Consider the following 21,425-nt stretch of genomic DNA (forward strand, 5'->3'; position numbering starts at 1 on the left):
AGAAGATGGGCAGGGACTCCGCTGACCTAGCTTCAGGGGGAAGCTGGTTCCACCATTGGGGCGGGCCAGGACAGAGAAGAGCTTGGACTGGGCTGAGCGGGAGCTGTCCTCCCGTAGAGGGTGGGCGGGTCAAGAGCCCTGAGGTGGTAAAACAGCGTGCTGAGGTTGGGGTGTAGGGTTTGAGCATAGCCTGATGTTAGGGAAGTGCAGTTCCTCTTTCTGCGCCGTAGGTAAGCAACATGGTCTTGTAGTGGATGCGAGCTTTGACTGGAAGCCAGTGGAGTGTGAGGAGGAGCGGGGTGACATTGGAGAACTTGGGAAGGTTGAAAACCAAGCGGGCTGTTGTTGCAGGGGTTTGATGGCACAACATTTTTACATTTAAGTCATTTAGCAGACGCTCTAATCCAGAGCGGTTTACAGTAGTGAGTGCATACATTTTCATACGCAGGGAGCCCAGCCAACAGCGAGTTGCAGTAGTCCAGATGGGAGAGGACAAGTGCCTGGATTAGGACCTGCGCCGCTTCCTGTGTGAGGTAGGGTCGCACTATACGGATGTTGTAGAGCATGAACCTGCAGGAGCGAGTCACTGCTTTGATGTTTGCAGAGAATGGCAGAATGTTGTCCAGGTTCACGCCAAGGTTCTTTGCACTCTGGGAGGGCGACACTGTGGAGTTGTCAACCGTGGAGGAGGTCTTTGATCGGGCAAGCCTTCCCCGGGAGGAAGAGCAGCTCCGTCTTGTCGAGGTTGAACTTGAGGTGGTGGGCCTACATCCAAGCTGAGATATCTGCCAATCACACAGAGATGCATGTCGCCACCTGTGTGTCAGAAGGGGGGAGGTGAAAAGTAGTTGAGTGTCATCCGCATAGCAATGATAGGAGAGACCACGTGAGGATATACATGGAGCCGAGTGACTTGGTGTATAGAGAGAAGAGGGCCTAGAACCGAGCCCTGGGGGACACCAGTAATGAGAGTATGTGGTGCAGACACAGATCCTCTCCACATCACCTGGTAGGAGGGACCTGCCAGGTAGGATGCAATCCAGGAGTGTGCAGAGCCTGAGACGTCCAGCCCTGAGACGGTGGAGAGGAGGATCTGATGGTTCACGGTGTTGAAGGTAGCAGATAGATCTAGGATGATGAGAACAGAGGAGAGAGTCAGCTTTGGCAGTGCGGAGAGCTTCCGTGACACAGAGAAGCGCAGTCTCGGTTGAGTGACCAGTCAAGAAGATAATTCTGAGAGAGATTACGAGAAAGTTGATCAGCACGCTCAAGTGTTTCGGAAAGAAAAGGGATACGGGTCTATAGTTTGACGTAAGATGAGTGGAGTGTTGGTTTCTTGACGAGGGGAACAACTAGGACCATTTTGAAGTCAGAAGGGACACAGCCAGTGGTCAGGGATGTGAGGTGGTCTCCAGAGATGGCCTGAAGAAGGGAGGAGGGGATGGGGTCTAGTGGACAGGTTGTTGGGCAGCCAGACCTCACTAGTCGCAGGATGTCATCTGGAGGTTGATGGGAGAAAGAGGTCAAGTCGTAAGGTAGTTCTGTGTTAGTGAGTCCAGTGGATTCAATAGGCTGAGTGAACGAGTGGCGGACGTCAACCTTTTTCCCCAAAGTGGTTGACAAAGTCGTCCACAGAGAGGGAGAAGGAGGGAAAAGTGTTTCCTAGTGTTGTGGAAAATTTGTTCCAAAAGATTAAGGCAGAGACTATTTAATGATATAATAGAAAAATCTTGAATCAAGCTACTACAGGGGAGATCTAGCTCAGATCACAGGGAAGAACTCAAATAATAAATGGTTACATGTTGCCTATATAGTGTGAAGTGATAAAATCATATTGTTTACACAATTCGTTCAATACAAGCAACAGTTCCGGAATACAATGGCCCTGTTAAGGTGCGGTCATACCAGGAGTCTATGAAAGGCATAACGTCACAGTCCAACACAGAACATATCCCTTGAGCAGTTACAACAGCTCACCTCAAAAAAACGCTTGACCTCATCAATAAAGATGAGGTCAAGCGTATTGCCTGCCTTGTGAGTTGGAGGGGATCGGGGAAGGGTGAGGTCAAAAGAGGGAAGGATGGGAAAGAGTTGAAAATAAATTAATCGAAGGCAGACGTCGTGAGGTTGAAGTCGCCAAGTACGAAGAGCGGTGAGCCATCGTCAGGAAATGAACTTATCAAGGTGTCAAGCTCATAGAGGAACTCTTCAAGGGAACCTGGTGGGCGATAGATGACAATGTTAAGCTGGAGAGGACAAGTGACAGTGACAGCATGGAATTCAAATGAGGAGATGGACAGGTGAGAGAGGGAGAAAATAGAAAATCTCCACTTAGGAGAAATGAGTAGACCTGTGCCACCACCGCGACGACCAGATGCTCTCGGACTATGAGAGAAAACAGTTAGATGGAGAGCAGCTGGAGTAGCAGTGTTCTCTGGGGTGATCTATGTCTCCGTCAGGGCCAAAAAGGTCAAGGGACTGAAGGGCAGCATAGGCTGAGATGAACTCTGCGTTCTTGACCGCAGATCAGCAGTTCCAAGCGCTGCCAGAGACCCAGAATTCCACATGGGTTGTGCGCTCAGGGTCCACTAAATTAGAAGGGGTTGCAGTTAAGGGGTGGGGAGCGTCTAACGCCTACAGGGAGAGGAGTGAACCTGTCCAGTTAACAAAGCCACAAAAGAGCAAAAATGAGTCTGTAAATAACTAAGATACTCAAGTGAGAGAGTGGTGTGGAGTCTTCCTCGCGTTCCTTCCTTGAACAACTAGGCAGAACAGTCTTTGTTTTCGGGCGACGGTTTTGCAACAAAACTGACAAACTAAAACTAATTGTCTAGCAGAGGTGAAGAGCGCACCTCCCTGTACTAATTGCCTTGGAGAAGTTAAACTACATTTACATTTTACATTTACGTCATTTAGCAGACGCTCTTATCCGACTTAGCGACTTACAAATAGGTGCATTCACCTTGGTTGGAGTAAAGGGGGGGTAGAAGGATTACTTTATCCTATCCCAGGTATTCCTTAAAGAGGTGGGGTTTCAAATGTCTCCGGAAGGTGGTGAGTGACTCCGCTGTCCTGGCGTCGTGAGGGAGCTTGTTCCACCATTGGGGTGCCAGAGCAGCGAACAGTTTTGACTGGGCTGAGCGGGAACTATGCTTCCGCAGAGGTAGGGGAGCCAGCAGGCCAGAGGTGGATGAACGCAGTGCCTTCGTTTGGGTGTAGGGACTGATCAGAGCCTGAAGGTACGGAGGTGCCGTTCCCCTCACAGCTCCGTAGGCAAGCACCATGGTCTTGTAGCAGATGCGAGCTTCAACTGGAAGCCAGTGGAGTGTGCGGAGGAGCGGGGTGACGTGAGAGAACTTGGGAAGGTTGAACACCAGACGGGCTGCGGCATTCTGGATGAGTTGTAGGGGTTTAATGGCACAGGCAGGGAGCCCAGCCAACAGCGAGTTGCAGTAATCCAGACGGGAGATGACAAGTGCCTGGATTAGGACCTGTGCCGCTTCCTGTGTAAGGCAGGGTCGTACTCTCCGAATGTTGTAGAGCATGAACCTACAGGATCGGGTCACCGCCTTGATGTTAGCGGAGAACGACAGGGTGTTGTCCAGGGTCACGCCAAGGCTCTTCGCACTCTGGGAGGACACAACGGAGTTGTCAACAAATTGCCATGCCCCATGATCCTGGTTGTTGTGTGTCAACTATCTGCAAATTATGAGCAGACAGCAGTTCACACACAAATTAGGCCACTGGGAAGACAGGCAGCACTTACAGTAGATGGCCCTAGTTTGCAAAAAGACCACAACAGATAGACTATTTTTGTAATTTATAATTCTGACTATTTTAAAGAAGTTCGCTACATTGTCTCAAAGAGGGACAAACGGTAATATTGCAGCTTTTTTAAGCGAAGGTATTTTAAGGGAGTATGCCAGGCACTGACATTCGCTTCGCCTAACCGAGTTCTTCTAGGAGCAAACCGAACCTAGCATACGGACTGGAGGCGCTGCACGCACTTTAAACCCATATGTGCTCTTTTGAGACCCCTCTTTCAAAGTCACCGAGATCTCTTCTTCTAGCAAAGGTAGCAAAAATACTTTGGCAAGTGGCCATTTTTATAGATGACCCTAAGCACGATGGGATGTTAATTGCTTAATTAACTCAGGAACCACACATGTGTGGAAGCACCTGCTTTCAATATACTTTGTGTCCCTTATTTACTCAAGCGTTTCCTTTATTTATTCAGTTAACTGTACATTAGCAGCGCATTGATGCCTCACTTCTACCTGATGGCATTCACCTTTAGCCTGATCCAATGAATAATTCAACCTGGTCTTGAAAATATCTGGTACAAACGTATAATAACTTGACATACACTATACCAATGTATCCACCACCAATTTGGTCTAGTATAGTTCAGCTTTTGATTAAATGAAACCTTGCAATGAATTTGTACAGTATTGAACTGGATCGGTGAACTTACTGTGGAGCAGAAGAGATACTGTTGACCTACTCAGAGCCAGACTAGTGCACTGAAAACAGGACTGAGTTGGAATGACTGTACTCCGAATTACTGTAATCTCTACAGTAACCAGGTTTCCATCTAACCATTTAATGTGGATGAATTACCTGACGCATTAAAAAAGGCACGACAGGGCTTATGAAAACAGGAAATGTCGACAGACGGTTGGATCTTTTTGTGTCTGTAGAATTAATTATGTGAGAAATGGCGGTGGAAATGGCTTTAAGTTGCAAATATTGATATTGAAACAGAGTAAACATACCAGACCATGAATAGGTCAGCTTTTTTTTGTTGACATTTAATCTATTTTCGTGTGTAGAGAAGTGGCAACCCAGCTAGGCTATAACTCCACAGCAATTTATCATCAATGCCATTTGAAACAGACAAGCAGTTTTGTGAGGTGATATTCTATACTCAAGTGACGGGATAGCCTGGGTCAGCGCTCCAACCATAGGCCTATACTCAGTATGTTTATATAGCCTATATATATATATATATATATATATATATATATATATATACACAGTGGGGAAAAAAAGTATTTAGTCAGCCACCAATTGTGCAAGTTCTCCCACTTAAAAAGATGAGAGAGGCCTGTAATTTTCATCATAAGTACATGTCAACTATGACAGACAAAATGAGAAAACAAAATCCAGAAAATCACATTGTAGGATTTTTAATGAATTTATTTGCAAATTATGGTGGAAAATAAGTATTTGGTCAATAACAAAAGTTTCTCAATACTTTGTTATATACCCTTTGTTGGCAATGACACAGGTCAAATGTTTTCTGTAAGTCTTCACAAGGTTTTCACACACTGTTGCTGGTATTTTGGCCCATTCCTCCATGCAGATCTCCTCTAGAGCAGTGATGTTTTGGGGCTGTCGCTGGGCAACACAGACTTTCAACTCCCTCCAAAGATTTTCTATGGGGTTGAGATCTGGAGACTGGCTAGGCCACTCCAGGACCTTGAAATAATTCTTACGAAGCCACTCCGTTGCCCGGGCAGTGTGTTTGGGATCATTGTCATGCTGAAAGACCCAGCCACGTTTCATCTTCAATGCCCTTGCTGATGGAAAGAGGTTTTCACTCAAAATCTCACGATACATGGCCCCATTCATTCTTTCCTTTACACGGATCAGTCGTCCTGGTCCCTTTTCAGAAAAACAGCCCCAAAGCATGATGTTTCCACCCCCATGCTTCCCAGTAGGTATGGTGTTCTTTGGATGCAACTCAGCATTCTTTGTCCTCCAAACACGACGAGTTGAGTTTTTACCAAAAAGTTATATTTTGGTTTCATCTGACCATATGACATTCTCCCAATCCTCTTCTGGATCATCCAAATGCACTCTAGCAAACTTCAGATGGGCCTGGACATGTACTGGCTTAAGCAGGGGGCACTGCAGGATTTGAGTCCCTGGCGGCGTAGTGTGTTACTGATGGTAGGCTTTGTTACTTTGGTCCCAGCTCTCTGCAGGTCATTCACTAGGTCCCCCCGTGTGGTTCTGGGATTTTTGCTCACTGTTCTTGTGATCATTTTGACCACACGGGGTGAGATCTTGCGTGGAGCCCCAGATCGAGGGAGATTATCAGTTGTCTTGTATGTCTTCCATTTCCTAATAATTGCTCCCACAGTTGATTTCTTCAAACCAAGCTGCTTACCTATTGCAGATTCAGTCTTCCCAGCCTGGTGCAGGTCTACAATTTTGTTTCTGGTGTCCTTTGACAGCTCTTTGGTCTTGGCCATAGTGGAGTTTGGAGTGTGACTGTTTGAGGTTGTGGACAGGTGTCTTTTATACTGATAACAAGTTCAAACAGGTGCCATTAATACAGGTAACGAGTGGAGGACAGAGGAGCCTCTTAAAGAAGAAGTTAAAGGTCTGTGAGAGCCAGAAATCTTGCTTGTTTGTAGGTGACCAAATACTTATTTTCCACCATAATTTGCAAATAAATTCAAGGAGCTGCTTCCTGTGCTTGGCCCTCCTATGTTGAACATAATAAACAGCTCTCTATCCACCGGATGTGTACCAAACTCACTAAAAGTGGCAGTGATAAAGCCTCTCTTGAAAAAGCCAAACCTTGACCCGGAAAATATAAAAAACTATCGGCCTATATCGAATCTTCCATTCCTCTCAAAAATTTTAGAAAAAGCTGTTGCGCAGCAACTCACTGCCTTTCTGAAGACAAACAATGTATACGAAATGCTTCAGTCTGGTTTTAGACCCCATCATAGCACTGAGACTGCACTTGTGAAGGTGGTAAATGACCTTTTAATGGCGTCAGACCGAGGCTCTGCATCTGTCCTCGTGCTACTAGACCTTAGTGCTACCTTTGACACTATCGATCACCACATTCTTTTGGAGAGACTGGAAACCCAAATTGGTCTACACGGACAAGTTCTGGCCTGGTTTAGATCTTACCTGTCGGAAAGATATCAGTTTGTCTCTGTGAATGGTCTGTCCTCCGACAAATCAACTGTACATTTCGGTGTTCCTCAAGGTTCCGTTTTAGGACCACTATTGTTTTCACTATATATTTTACCTCTTGGGGATGTTATTCGAAAACATAATGTTAACTTTCACTGCTATGCGGATGACACACAGCTGTACATTTCAATGAAACATGGTGAAGCCCCAAAATTGCCCTCGCTAGAAGCCTGTGTTTCAGACATAAGGAAGTGGATGGCTGAAAACTTTCTACTTTTAAACTCGGACAAAACAGAGATGCTTGTTCTAGGTCCCAAGAAACAAAGAGATCTTCTGTTAAATCTGACAATTCATCTTGATGGTTGTAAAGTCGTCTCAAATAAAACTGTGAAGGACCTCGGCGTTACTCTTGACCCTGATCTCTCTTTTGACGAACATATCAAGACTGTTTCAAGGACAGCTTTTTTCCATCTACGTAACATTGCAAAAATCAGAAATTTTCTGTCCAAAAATGATGCAGAAAAATTAATCCATGCATTTGTTACTTCTAGGTTAGACTACTGCAATGCTCTACTTTCCGGCTACCCGGATAAAGCACTAAATAAACTTCAGTTAGTGCTAAATACGGCTGCTAGAATCCTGACTAGAACCAAGAAATTTGATCATATTACTCCAGTGCTAGCTTCCCTACACTGGCTTCCTGTTAAGGCAAGGGCTGATTTCAAGGTTTTACTGTTAACCTATAAAGCGTTACATGGGCTTGCTCCTACCTATCTTTCCGAGTTGGTCCTGCCGTACATACCAATACGTACGCTACGGTCACAAGACACAGGCCTCCTAATTGTCCCTAGAATTTCTAAGCAAACAGCGGGAGGCAGGGCTTTCTCCTATAGATCTCCATTTTTATGGAACAGTTTGCCTACCCATGTGAGAGACGCAGACTCGGTCTCAACCTTTAAGTCTTTACTGAAGACTTATCTCTTCAGTAGGTCATATGATTGAGTGTAGTCTGGCCCAGGAGTGTGAAGGTGAACGGAAAGGCTCTGGAGCAACGAACAGCCCTTGCTGTCTCTGCCAGGCCGGTTCCCCTCTCTCCACTGGGGTTCTCTGCCTCTAACCCTGTTACAGGGGCTGAGTCACTGGCTTGCTGGTGCTCTTTCATGCCGTCCCTAGGAGGGGTGCGTCACTTGAGTGGGGTTGAGTTACTGACGCGATCTTCCTGTCTGGGTTGGCGCCCCCCTTGGTTTGTGCTGTGGTGGAGACCTCTGTGGGCTATACTCGGCCTTGTCTCAGGATTGTAAGTTGGTGGTTGAGGATATCCCTCTGGTGGTGCGGGGGCTGTGCTTTGGCAGAGTGGGTGGGGTTATATCCTTCCTGTTTGGCCCTGTCCGGGGTTTCTTCGGATGGGGCCACAGTGTCTCGGACCGCTCCTGTCTCAGCCTCCAGTATTTATGCTGCAGTAGTTTATGTGTCGGGGGCTGGGGTTAGTTGAGTTATACCTGGAGTACTTCTCCTGTCTTATCCAGTGTCCTGTGTGAATTTAAGTATGCTCTCTCTAATTCTCTCGTTCTCTCTTTCTCTCTGAGAACCTGAGCCCTAGGACCATACGTCAGGACTACCGGGCATGCTGACACCTTGCTGTCCCCAGTCCGCCTGGCCTTGCTGCTATTCCAGTTTCAACTGTTCTGCCTGCGGTTACGAAACCCCTACCTGTCCCAGACCTGCTGTTTTCAACTCTTAATGATCGGCTATGAAAAGCCAACTGAGAGACCTGAGCCCTAGGACCATGCGTCGGGACTACCGGCCGTGGTGACTCCTTGCTGTCCCCAGTCCGCCTGGCCTTGCTGCTATTCCAGTTTCAACTGTTCTGCCTGCGGTTATGGAACCCCTACCTGTCCCAGACCTGCTGTTTTCAACTCTTAATGATCGGCTATGAAAAGCCAACTGAGATTTATTCCTGATTATTATTTGACCATGCTTGTCACTTATGAACATTTTTGAACATCTTGGCATGGTTCTGTTATAATCTCCACCCGGCACAGCCAGAAGAGGACTGGCCACCCCTCATAGCCTGGTTCCTCTCTAGGTTTCTTCCTAGGTTTTGGCCTTTCTAGGGAGTTTTTCCTAGCCACCGTGCTTCTACACCTGCATTACTAGCTGTTTGGGGTTTTAGGCTGGGTTTCTGTACAGCACTTCGAGATATTAGCTGATGTAAGAAGGGCTATATAAAATAAAATTGATTGATTGATTGATTAAAAATCCTACAATGTGATTTTCTGGAAAACATTTTCTCAATTTGTCTGTCATAGTTGACGTGTACCTATGATGAAAATTACAGGCCTCTCTCATCTTTTTAAGTGGGAGAACTTGCACAATTGGTGGCTGACTAAATACTTTTTTTCCCCACTGTATATATATATATATCATTGGCTCCAACTCAGCGGCTGGCTAGGACCCAGTTGGGTGTCCCGACTCCAGGCTCGTGTCCAAGGTGACGCTTGAACAGTCTTTAAGTTTACATTACAGTGATTCATGCTAGTGCACGCAAATTCAACGTGAATTTAACAGGTGCCCGAACATCATCAAACACACTTTACTTTTAAGTGCTACTGTCCTGATCTCTCTTCTTTATTTGCATTCGTAGGATAATATATGTACTTGTTTTACTTCATACAAGTCAGCAGGGTGACGACACACACCTATATACAGATAATACAAAAGTCAAATCAGAGACAGATAATATGGAATGTAGTGCTAAACATCAACCACGACTGAGTCCCATGTAGCACCCTGTTTCCCTGCATAGGGCTCTGGTCAAAAATAGTGCACTACATAGGGAATAGGGTGCCATTTGGGACGCTCCCTATGGCAAAATAAGGATTTATATGCACCCCTTTTGACACCTATTTAGTCCCACCCCTCTTTTACAGTGATTGGATGAGCTGCAGGAATGCTAAACATTCACTAGGTGGCAGCATCGGGCCTTTATTAGGATAAACTGAATGGCTCCACATGGCTTTACACTAAAACAGCATCCAAGCTGTCCGATTGAAGTCACATTTGTTTGAAAGTCCCATCATTTTGTTTTTCTTTGCAAACAAACTAAGTAGATTAAGCAATAGATTTCCCTTTCCGTAAAACATTTAGCCTACTGCCGTGTAAGTGATGCACACGCCTGGATTAGATTAACAGAAAATAATATGTTCATTACATTAACAATAACTCCCAGCCTCAATGTGAACCCGGAAACATTTAAAATAACATTTCTCTTTCAGGGACACACATTAGTGACATACTCCATACAGATATAAACATATCTCTCGTACTTTACAACATGACAGTGAACCGTCATCGCCACACATTCTAAAGAGATGCCCGATTTACAGTGGTCTGGTGCCAGTCGGTTTGTGCCGTCACGGCAACTCCTTGTCACGCCAAACGGTTTGCTCTTGACAGGGACATCGATGGAGAGAGCGCGAACAGATCTGGAACCAGGCTACTACGTTCACAGCGCATCATCATCACTGATCGAACTATTATCGAACGTCCACCATGTGCCTCAGCGTGACTAGTCTGAACCACCTCCCAACCTTTAACCCCACGAGACCAAATGTTACCTTCACACATATATACAGCTACTGTACCTGGGATGATTCTGGTACAGTTATAGAGATGGTTTTACCACAGGGGGGGGGACTAAACAAACATAAGAAATATGAAAACAAAACATAGCTTATATGCATCTGTACAGACGGACTAGCCAAATCAAAATACAGTGTGCCAGTGAGTTCTCATAGCCTACTGCCTCCCCCAACAACGGATCAGCCATTCAGTTACAAAGGCTACTCTGAGTGACTGAACACAACATGGCCTTTCAGTTTCCAATAACACCCTGTGAGAACAGGAAACTGGTGAGCAGGCAGGCCCCTTGAGTGAGTCAGGCTCAACCTCTGCCTAGAAACTCTACACATAAATCTCTATCCTGACAGACAACGATATCTTTGGGATAAACACGCTTTCTGTCCTTCTGTCTGAGGAGCACAGCTCAGCCCAGCAGTGGGAATGCCATACGCACACCTTTCATTTAATGTTTTTTTTTTTTACAATTACAAAGTTAGCTCATTGGTGTTATCCCTGTGGCAAGAAAGTAAAGTTTAGCATTTGGGTTAAGCAACTACGATAATGCCCCCCCAACAAAAAAATAAAAATAAAATAAAAAGGTTGGCCTTCAGCAAAGTTTTCAGTCCCAGGTTTTGCTCTTAAAAATGCCTTGAGGAGAAAGTTACATAGGTTTAAAAGTGCCTCCTCAGTTGTGGCTGGAAGCGCATGTAGAGGAAGGTAATGGCTGCAGCAGCTCCCAGGACAGCCACCAGTATTCCCAAGGAGGAGACAGAAGAGTCCCCATCAGGCCCGGAGCTGGTGGGACCATTCATAGCTATGGTGGGCTGTTGGGACAGAGAGACACTTCATCAGTGGCAACAAAACAACATGTTACAACATATCCGAGAGTGTACAATAGGCATGAAATGTGAAACGGGAAGGTAGGTACTATCTGAAAATGCTAATTTTTTTGTTTTCAGTTGCAAAACGCTTTGCTAAAGAATTTCCCTAATGAACACGGACCGCCACCCTGCCTAAGATGTTGGTTGATTGAGAAGGCCCAGATGAGTGAGAAGAGCCTGTGGACGTCCCACTCACCCTCTGCTGCACGCGAAGCTGCACGTCCTCTCCTGCTGATCTGAAGAGCTCCACTGCAGCACTGTGTGACAGGTTCTCCAGCTTTTGGCCATTTATCTACGTAACACAAACAGAGCTTAATACATAGCAATGTCATATGATCAAGTACTAGGTCTAAAGTGGACAGTACCATGAGAAGTGAATTTAGGATCTCCCTTCCAGAGATAATGCTGGTGTCTTCTACAGTAGATGGCTAAAACCTCAAGCATAACACACATTTCCCAGATAGACTAATTGATTGATTTATCGATTGAAACATCACATTCCCCCTTCTTACCCCTCTGCTCCCCAATCTAGTCCACCGGTCGGTTCTCTAGCAATTGAGCTAGTGGGGACGAGGTTACCTGCTTCCCAAACTCAAAAAAATTGGAAAGTCCATCTTTATCTTTACCGTCAATATCTTGTCTCCCTCTTGTAATCTTCCATCCAGCGCTGCCGCTCCATTCTCTTTGATTTTAGCCACGTAGATCCCACTGTCATTCAGGACATACTGCTGATCCAGACCTCCCACTATGTTAAACCCCAGACCTGGAAGGGAGGGAGGGAGGGGGAGAGAGGTTTTATTGTCACATACACCGGATAGGTGCAGTGAAATGTGTTGTTTTACAGGGTCAGCCATAGTAGTACAGAGGGGGAGGGGGGCAGTGTGAGATAGAGAGAGGGGGGAGAGAGGGGCAGTGAGCGAGAGAGGGTAGGGGGAGAAAGAGAGAGTAAAGAGAGAGGCAGAGAGAAGGTACAGCAAGTGAAAGTGAAACAACCTACGGATTTACTGTCTGGATTTTCAAAGAGGGAAAGGCCATAGAGAAATATAAAGTGTTCTAATTCTATGAGGAAGGCTATGTAACTATGGTAGTGCAGCCAAGTATTATATGTTGGAGACAGGTGGACTGAAGGAGAAGTCTGCTGATTAGAAATGTTGTTATCTATGTGGGACAAGGTACAATAATATAATAGAATGCCCTTCCATGCAGTCAGCCTTCTTGTCATGTCATAAAATAACATTGCATAATAACTAATTTAACTCAACTCTTGGGAGATATGGAGGCAACATCACCATAAGGGTATTCACTGGAAGTGACTAGCTAGAACTTGAGAGAACAACTGGTTCTGAGACAAAGACTTGCAGTTTCAAGCACACACATTTCAGATTTGACAACTAAAATCTGACTAAAATATTGTTGGTAGGAGTAGTAGCTAACACTATTTTACAGGGATCTGATTTGATTGTCACTTCTGATTAGCTGAGAAATGCTATTGCGACAAAATGAATGAGTAGTGGCTATCAGTTAGCTAGCTAGTTGCTAGCTCGATTCTCATTTGGCTCAGTAACTAGAGGTGGAAAATTCAATATCGGTGGCGTTCAAGTTGGAGCCTATTTGCAATAACCAGATTAGCTACCAAGTTGGCAATAGTTGAATAAAGACAGCCAGCGGAGCTAGCTAGCAACAGCTTATCGGCAACAGTTAGCTAACTAGCCATCTTGCTAGCCAGGCCATTAGTTTGCAAGCTAGCTAGCTTTCGGGAGTTGGACTGAAAGCTATTTTCTTACCTTGTGGTCCTCTTTTCAACTGTATATCCAGCACGGTAGGCGCAGTATACTTTGCTGACCCGTTCATGGTGTAAGTAATCCGGAGGACAAGCTAAATAGTTGTTTTTGGGGGTAGTGTATAAATGTGAAGGTGAACTCATGCAGGAGTTCTGTCTCTGCTGCCTGCCTCCTCCTGCCGTTTGCTGCCCTCTGATGGACTACAACTCCACTTCCCAGAATGTTCCTCAATCTACTGCTCTACTCATCATGACCTTCGACTGAACCACCCAGAAATGTTTATATCGTTCAACTGCAAATAGGCAACAAGAGGTTTCCAAAAGTGCAATGCGAGTGAAGCTTACAAGTGAGTTATGTAGCCACCACTCCTAAGAAAATGAAAAACAGCTTCTGCAAACCAGTGGTTCCCACCCGGGGAGTATCTGGGGTGTATTCACTAGGAACCAAGCAGAACCATAAATGGACAAAACGGGGAGGGACCTACCTGAATTTGTCCAATAGAAACTCTCGTTTTCATTGCAAAACGTTTTCCATTTGGAGTTTAACGATTTCCATTGCAAAACGTCTTGGACTAATGATTACACCCATGGCCTATCCACAGGGGGGTATTGCTTATTAATAAATGCTCATAAGAACATAATCGGCAGGCATAATGATCAGCGCTCTGGGGGTGAAGTTTCCCCTTGGTACAGATCAACAGGATCAGCTTCCCCACCCCCCTAATCCATCAGTGGGTCAAAATGCAAACGGACCCAGGATCAGCGTCTAGGCAGGGGCAACTTCACCCTACAGCCGATCAGGCAGTTGCACATGAGCAGAGCAATGTGTGACTGCTGAGAACCACTGCCGTAGAACAAACCATTGATAATAATAATAATTAATAATAATATGCCATTTAGCAGACGCTTTTATCCAAAGCGACTTACAGTCATGCGTGCATACATTTATTTTTATTTTTGTGTATGGGTGGTCCCGGGGATCGAACCCACTACCTTGGCGTTACAAGCGCCGTGCTCTACCAGCTGAGCTACAGATAACCAGTCATAAAATGTATCCGCTCTCTTTATTCTTTATTGACAAAAAATTTCCATTTGAAAATAATCCTTAAGTCTTTGGTAACATCTACAAAGTTATACATTGATTTAGCTACTAGTTACATTTCATTTTTTTGCTGTAGATCTTGACTTCTTAATAACATATGAACCTTGGAGTCAGCGAGACCTGGAGGATTAATACTGAAAAATGTCAAACACATTTGTTATGACATATGAGCAAGATCTAGCTAAATGAACACTAGGCCAGCCTACAGTACACAGAGGCCCTCTTCAATCCCTCTGTATTCTAGTCTAAGTCCATTCAGCCTTGCAATAAAATAAAGTGGTTCAAAGCAAAAGCCACACGGCTGTTCAGTCCACTGGTTACACACAACATGCATCGTAACGCTGAAAGGCTCATCTGTAATTATAGACAGTAAACAGACATACAAACAAAATGCAGCCTACTTTGCTGCCATCATGACAGCATTGTGAAATGCTAAGGACACGCCCTCTTTGCCCTAGACATTTCATGCAGAATAAATATGGTTACTTTCCCTAGAACTGCAGTTAAAAAGCAAATATTTCCATCTCTGATACTGTTACGTGGCCTAGTTCCTTGCCCTCATTTGTATAGATTATCACCACGACACGTGACACAGTCATTTGACTGTGCCCAGAATTAGATCGGTTTATGAAAAATAAAAGACAACCTATTTACCTATTAGCCTATAGGACATGCTGTGTAGTGCTTTTCATACTACTGAGCTAAACCGAGCCAAACCAAGCTGTACTGAGCTGGCCTGGTTACCCATCCACCATAGTTGCTGGAACCACGCTGAAAAGGACAATGTGAAAAGTAACTATCCGAGCTAGCACAGTTTGGTTTGGGTCAGCACGATAGTGTGGAAAGAGGTATATGAGCTGCACTCCCCATCCAGATCATTAGCCAGTGTCAGTCAGGTGAAGTGAACTGTACCACGTCCCAAATGGCACCCTATTCCCTATGTAGTGCACTACTATTGACCAGGGCCCACATAGGGAATAGGGTGCTTTATGGGCTCTGGTCTAAAAGTAGTGCACTACATAGGGAATAGGGTGCCATTTGGGACTCTCAAACCGTGGTCTCTCTCTCGAGTGTTAGATCATGCTAGGGGCCACGCTGTAGAGAGTGACATCCCCCACCACACGTAGCAGGGTGACGTCCTCAAACCCTCCGGCTCTGTGCTCATACTCCAGACAATGGTTCCCATCCACAGCTACTTTAAATGAGTCCTCTTCCACTAGGATCTTCAGCTGCAGGGGGACAGTCAGAACAACAACTCAGCAACTAAATAGTGTAAAAATAATAATAATAAAGAGCTTAAAAAGGTGCAATCTTTAATAGTTACTGATCTTTGTCTGAAAAAGGTAATACAGATTGTCATTAATATAATTTACAGTACCGGTAATTGATTATCTATAGTTGAGGTCACAGTACATCATTTTTATAAGTAATATCTCTATTTATTTTCATTAGTTCTGATATTCTCTACCCACATATTACACAATACCAGGGGACCCCAACCCTGCTCAATACTGTACCTAAAAACACCAGGGGACCCCAACCCTGCTCAATACTGTACCTAAAAACACCAGGGAACCCCAACCCTGCTCAGGGAACCCCAACCCTGCTCAATAACACCAGGGGACCCCAACCCTGCTCAATACTGTACCTAATAACACCAGGGGACCCCAACCCTGCTCAACACTGTACCTCAAAACGTTGTCCTTGAACGAATGGAAAGCCTCCATCCCTCTCCTCTGGACCCCAACCACCGTCCAGGTGGGAGTTACGGACAACCTGTTGTTCATAGAAACGAGGGTTGAGGTGGAACACAACCTCTTCATCCTCCTCCTCATCCTCCTCTTTTAGAAAGTCGACATGGAACCTGAAATAAAAAACAAACTTTGTTTCATTTATCATCACCAATATACATAAAGACCTTAGATAAGGGTTATGAATGGATATACACTACCGGTCAAAGGTTTTAGAACACCTACTCATTCAAGGGTTTTTCTTTATTTTTACTATTTTCTACAATGTAGAATAATAGTGAAGACATCAAAACTATGCAATAACACCTATGGAATGATGTAGTAACCAAAATAAGTGTTAAAATATATTTTATATATTTGAGATTCTTCAAATAGCCACCCTTTGCCTTGATGACAGCTTTGCACACTCTTGGCATTCTCTCAACCAGCTTGATGGAGGTAGTCACCTGGAATGCATTTCAATTAACAGGTGTGCCTTCTTAAAAGTTAATTTGTGGAATTTCTTTCCTTATTAATGCGTTTGAGCCAATCAGTTGTGTTGTGACAAGGTAGGGGTGGTATACAGAAGATAGCCCGATTTGGTAAAAGACCAAGTCCATATTATGGCAAGAACAGCTCAAATAAGCAAAGAGAAACGACAGTCCATCATTACTTAAGACATGAAGGTCAGTCAATACGGAAAATTTCACGAACGTAGAAAGTTTCTTCAAGTGCAGTCGCAAAAACCATCAAGCGCTATGATGAAACTGGCTCTCATGAGGACTGCCACAGGAAAGGAAGACCCAGAGTTACCTCTGCTGCAGAGGATCAGTTCATTAGAATTACCAGCCTGAGAAATTGCAGCCCAAATAAATGCTTCACAGAGTTCAAGTAACAGACACATCTCATCATCAACTGTTCAGAGGAGACTGTGTGAATCAGGCCTTCATGGTCGAATTGCTGCAAAGAAACCACTACTAAAGGACACTAAGAAGAAGAAGAGACTTGCTTGGTCCAAGAAACACGAGCAATGGACATTAGACTGGTGGAAATGTGTCCTTTGGTCTGGAGTCCAAATTGAAGATTTTTGATTCCAACCTCTGTGTCTTTGTGAGACGCGGTGTGGGTGAACGGATGATCTCCGCATGTGTATTTCCCACCGTAAAGCATGGAGGAGGAGGTGTTATGGTGTGGGGGTGCTTTGCTGGTCACACTGTCTGTGATTTACTTAGAATTCAAGGCACACTTAACCAGCATGGCTACCACAGCATTCTGCAGCGATAAGCTATCCCATCTGGTTTGGGCTTAGTGAGACTATCATTTGTTTTTCAACAGGACAATGACCCACTACACCTCCAGGCTGTGTAAGGGCTATTTTACCAAGGAGGAGAGTGATGGAGCGCTGCATCAGATGACCTGGCCTCCACAATCCCCCGACCTCAACCCAATTGAGATGGTTTGGGATGAGTCAGATGGCAGAGTGAAGGAAAAGCAGCCAACAAGTGCTCAGCATATGTGGTAACTCCTTTAAGACTGTTGGAAAAGCATTCCAGGTGAAGCTGGTTGAGAGAATGCCAAGAGTGTGCAAAGCTGTCATCAAGGCAAAGGGTGGCTATTTGAAGAATCTAAATATAAAATATATTTTGATTTGTTTAACACTTTTTTGGTTACTACATGATTCCATATGTGTTATTTCATAGTTTTGATGTCTGCACTATTATTCTATAATGTAGAAAATAGTAAAAATAAAGAAAAACCCTTGAATGAGTAGGTGTTCTAAAACCTTTGACCGGTAGTGTACATAAAGACCATGCTTTTGACTATAGATAAGGGATATGAATGAATGGGTGAATGAATGGGTGAATGAATGAATGAATGGATAAATGAAAAAAAATTCAAAAAATTCTACAGCTGCACCATCGAGAGCATCCTGACTGGTTGCATCACCGCCTGGTATGGCAACTGCTTGGCCTCTGACCGCAAGGCACTACAGAGGGTAGTGCGTCGGCCCGGTACATCACTGGGGCAAAGCTCCCTGCCATTCAGGACCTCTATACCAGGCGGTGTCAGAGGAAGGCCCTCAAAATTGTCAAAGACTCCAGCCACCCTAGTCATAGACTGTTCTCTCTGCTACCGCGACGGCAAGCGGTACCGAGTGCCAAGTCTAGGTCCAAAAGACTTCTCAACAGCTTCTACCCCCAAGCCATAAGACTCCTGAACAGCTAATCATGGCTACCCGGACTATTTGCACTGCCCCCCACCCCATCCTTTTTACGCTGCTGCTACTCTGTTAAGTATTTATGCATAGTCACTTTAACTCTACCCACATGTACATATTACCTCAACTACCTCAACTAGTCGGTGCCCCCGCACATTGACTCTACAACGGTACCCCCTGTATATATAGCCTCCCTACTGTCACTTTATTTTACTGTATATATAGCCTCCCTACTGTCACTTTATTTTACTTCTGCTCTTTTTTTCTCAACACTTTTTTGTTGTTGTTTTATTCTTACTTTTTTGTTTAAAATAAATGCACTGTTGGTTAAGGGCTGTAAGTAAGCATTTCACTGTAATGTCTGCACCTGTTGTATTCGGCGCATGTGACCAATAAAATTTGATTTGATTTGATTTGAATGGATGGATGTATAAATGAATGGATGGATGGATAAATGAATGAATGGGCGAATTAATGGATAAATGAATGGATGGATGGATAAATGAATGAATGAATGGATAAATGAATGAATGGATGAATGAATGAATGGATGGATGGATGGATGAATGGATGGTGCACTCTAGTGTAGAAGTGTGACTACCTACCGGTCTCCTCCAGCGATGGGTTCCCCTACTATGGTGATCAACAGCCTGGGCATGATGCCAGCATGGAGAGGCAGTTCGTACGGCACCGGCTGAAACAGACGTTACATTTCATCATCAGATCAGGAATAATACAATAACAGGTCTAAACTTGTGTCTTATCAACATATCTAATGTAAAAGTGCACATTTAGAGATACCACAGTACTTCACCCCAATTACTGCACTGGAAAAGCACCGTATAAATCCAATCAATTATTATTATTATTAGTTACCACGTCCAGAGTGGTCAGTAGCGACACTAAAACGTACCCCTCAGGCCAATATAATGCTATTGCAGTTTCTGGAAGATCAGCACCATTTTTACAGCCCTGCAGCACCTCCCTAGCCTGATCCACCATATTGATCACTGCATTCAATGTAAGCTCGTGAGATCAGGATGGTCAGACGAGGCTAGAAACCCCCCCAAAGAGCCACACCACGTGTACAGAGATGCTGCAGGGAAGACTAGGACAGAAGTGCACCAGGAAGCAAGCAAGCAGCAACGTGTTGTGTTTTAAAATCATGCATTTACTCACCAACATGACTCCTGGAGCGGCTGGTCCCCCGTATGGTCCCATGGGACCTGGACCGAAAGATCCAGGGTGGCCGGGCTGGGGAGGGAAAACTCCACCACCCCCAGCACTCCATGATCCAGGGGGGATTGGGGGGAAGGCCCCGCCAGGGAACCCAGGGAATGTGCCTCCTGCAGGGGGGAAGGCAGCTCCTGGACCTCCAGGCCCATACATCCCCCCACCAGGCTGGGCTCCTGGGTAAGCCACGTTGGGGTAGGGTCCTGGGGGTGCTCCAGGGCTAGTCTGGAAGGGTTCAGATGGGTACTGCATGGGGCCTCCAGGGAAATTACCGGGGGCTCCACCAGGGGGGAACTGCCCAGGGAACTGTCCAGGTGCTCCGGGTCCTGCTGGGTATTGTCCAGGTGCTCCGGGTCCTGCTGGGTACTGCCCAGGTGCTCCGGGCCCGGCTGGGTATTGTCCCGGTACCCCTGGTCCGGGCGGGAACCCACCAGGGGCAGAGGGAGCTCCAGGATACTGCCCTGGTGCTCCAGGACCAGAGGAGAACGGTCCTTGGCTTCCAGGGAACTGCCCCGGGGCCCCTGGACCAGACTGTGGGCCCCCAGGGAATCCCCCAGGAGCAGAGGGCTGTGTTGGGGCTCCAGGAGCTGCACCAGGCCATCCTGGGTTAGTGGGCGGCGGGGCGGCTGGGTTGGGGTTACTCGCTTTCTCAGCTTGGCCCGGGACATTGTCCGCTATGGCATCTGCCAGCTGCATGCCAGAAAAACAGGGAGATTCATTGGTACCATGATCTTCACCAACACATTAACCAGCTTAAATAAGGTATACATTGATGATAAACTTGAATGATAAAAAATTACTAACTCACCGAGAAATCCATGTCCTGAAAGGTAACGGGGGGAAAATAAAGTTGTTAGGCTATGGTAAGCTTCAGAACTATCACTTGACTTATAACAGCCTGAAGTAGCTAGTTAGCTAGCTAGCTATCACAAGCTACCTAGCTATAAGCTTTTTATTTAACTGGATTACAGGCTGGTTAGTGTTGTACACATGCAGAAAGCTAGAAGCTAGCTGTGTGGCTAGTGGCTTGATGTACAGTTACGTAGCTAAATAGCTAGCAAACATTAGCTAGCTAGCTAGCTAGTTTGCTAGCTAGCTGATTAGACATATTTATGATGTTCAACGATCAAAGTACAATCAAGACATGGTTTAAAAGTATGGTAGCTAGGTTGTTCAACGTTACCTCGACAAAAGAGGGACGTCTTTCAACAAATTCTAAAGTTAAATACAATAACAATGTTCCCAGTTGAGAGATTATAAATACTGTACCAAACTCCTGAAATGAAGTGCAGTCTGCACTCTGCACACGCCTAGAATATGACGTAAACATTGGGCGGAACCAAATGGGTGCGTTCCAGAGTCATATGCATTTTCTTGAATTGAAGCCAGTCGGCAATTGAAGATTACCGCGGAGTAAAAATGAATACAATAAGTATATCTACCTTTTATCCCTCAACTTTCTATGAGTAAAACTCAACTGGTACAGTGTGACATGATGCGAAAAATATGCCAAAGAAAGACTTTCAATTTGTGTGGGGCAGGATACTGTTTTGTGTGCTGGAGATCAAGAAGTGTCCGTGAGAGAAAGGCAGGTCGAGTTTGCCAAATCAAGAGTAGTAGCCTACAGAAGGTGTCGTATGCTGAGGCTGTGAAGAGAGTAGTCTAGTAGAGGTACATGGGTCCAGGGTGAACACACCGACTGCGTCATTGCGCAAAATAGTATGCAGCATCATCTAGATATGTGTGCAACAAAAGTTCAACATTTACCTTCTGCTACCATTTCTGTCAACCCGTTGACGCATACAGTTTGACGCATACGTTCGATAAAACCAACGTATGCGCCACACAGAACGCACTGCAACCGCCTACCGCAACGCAGTGCTGGAAGGCAAACGCAGCGTTCCATTGGAAATGAATGTAC

The 21,425-nt window shown here is 45.3% G+C and overlaps 2 protein-coding genes across 3 annotated transcripts; both read right to left on the reverse strand.

The window, feature by feature from the left end:
- Positions 1-9,546: 9,546 nt before the first annotated feature.
- Positions 9,547-13,621, reverse strand: LOC121544268 (synaptojanin-2-binding protein). The gene is made up of 4 exons (XM_041854180.2): positions 13,226-13,621; positions 12,068-12,204; positions 11,638-11,733; positions 9,547-11,384 (listed from the first exon to the last, which is right to left on the reverse strand). Exons 1-4 carry the CDS (start codon positions 13,290-13,292, stop codon positions 11,232-11,234), a joined length of 453 nt encoding a protein of 150 aa, XP_041710114.1. The 5' UTR covers positions 13,293-13,621; the 3' UTR covers positions 9,547-11,231.
- Positions 13,622-14,266: 645 nt separating this feature from the next.
- On the reverse strand, positions 14,267-20,842 carry lgals3a (lectin, galactoside binding soluble 3a). Of its 2 annotated transcripts, none has more exons than XM_041854549.2 (6): positions 20,774-20,842; positions 20,313-20,327; positions 19,451-20,194; positions 18,877-18,965; positions 16,013-16,187; positions 14,267-15,552 (listed from the first exon to the last, which is right to left on the reverse strand). In XM_041854549.2, exons 2-6 carry the CDS (start codon positions 20,322-20,324, stop codon positions 15,397-15,399), a joined length of 1,176 nt encoding a protein of 391 aa, XP_041710483.1. In that variant the 5' UTR covers positions 20,325-20,327; positions 20,774-20,842; the 3' UTR covers positions 14,267-15,396. The 2 variants fall into 2 exon arrangements, with proteins under 2 accessions (XP_041710483.1, XP_041710482.1); XM_041854548.2 differs by having other exon boundaries at positions 20,688-20,820.
- Positions 20,843-21,425: the final 583 nt, after the last annotated feature.

The sequence above is a fragment of the Coregonus clupeaformis genome, chromosome 29 (assembly GCF_020615455.1).
Source record: "Coregonus clupeaformis isolate EN_2021a chromosome 29, ASM2061545v1, whole genome shotgun sequence".
NCBI classification, from domain to species: Eukaryota; Metazoa; Chordata; class Actinopteri; order Salmoniformes; family Salmonidae; genus Coregonus; species Coregonus clupeaformis.

What these genes read in the sequence shown, in the direction of transcription:
- LOC121544268 (XM_041854180.2), bottom strand. Translation starts at nt 13,292, where the DNA reads ATGAACGGGTCAGCAAAGTATACTGCGCCTACCGTGCTGGATATACAG. An exon ending in GTTGAAAAGAGGACCACAAG is followed by an intron (nt 12,205 to 13,225) that starts GTAAGAAAATAG and finishes CCTCCCTTCCAG; the next exon opens with GTCTGGGGTTTAACATAGTG. An exon ending in AGCTTCGCGTGCAGCAGAGG is followed by an intron (nt 11,385 to 11,637) that starts GTGAGTGGGACG and finishes CTGTCCCAACAG; the next exon opens with CCCACCATAGCTATGAATGG.
- lgals3a (XM_041854549.2), bottom strand. An exon ending in CCCATCGCTGGAGGAGACCG is followed by an intron (nt 16,188 to 18,876) that starts GTAGGTAGTCAC and finishes TTTTTATTTCAG; the next exon opens with GTTCCATGTCGACTTTCTAA. An exon ending in TTCAAGGACAACGTTTTGAG is followed by an intron (nt 15,553 to 16,012) that starts GTACAGTGTTGA and finishes GTCCCCCTGCAG; the next exon opens with CTGAAGATCCTAGTGGAAGA.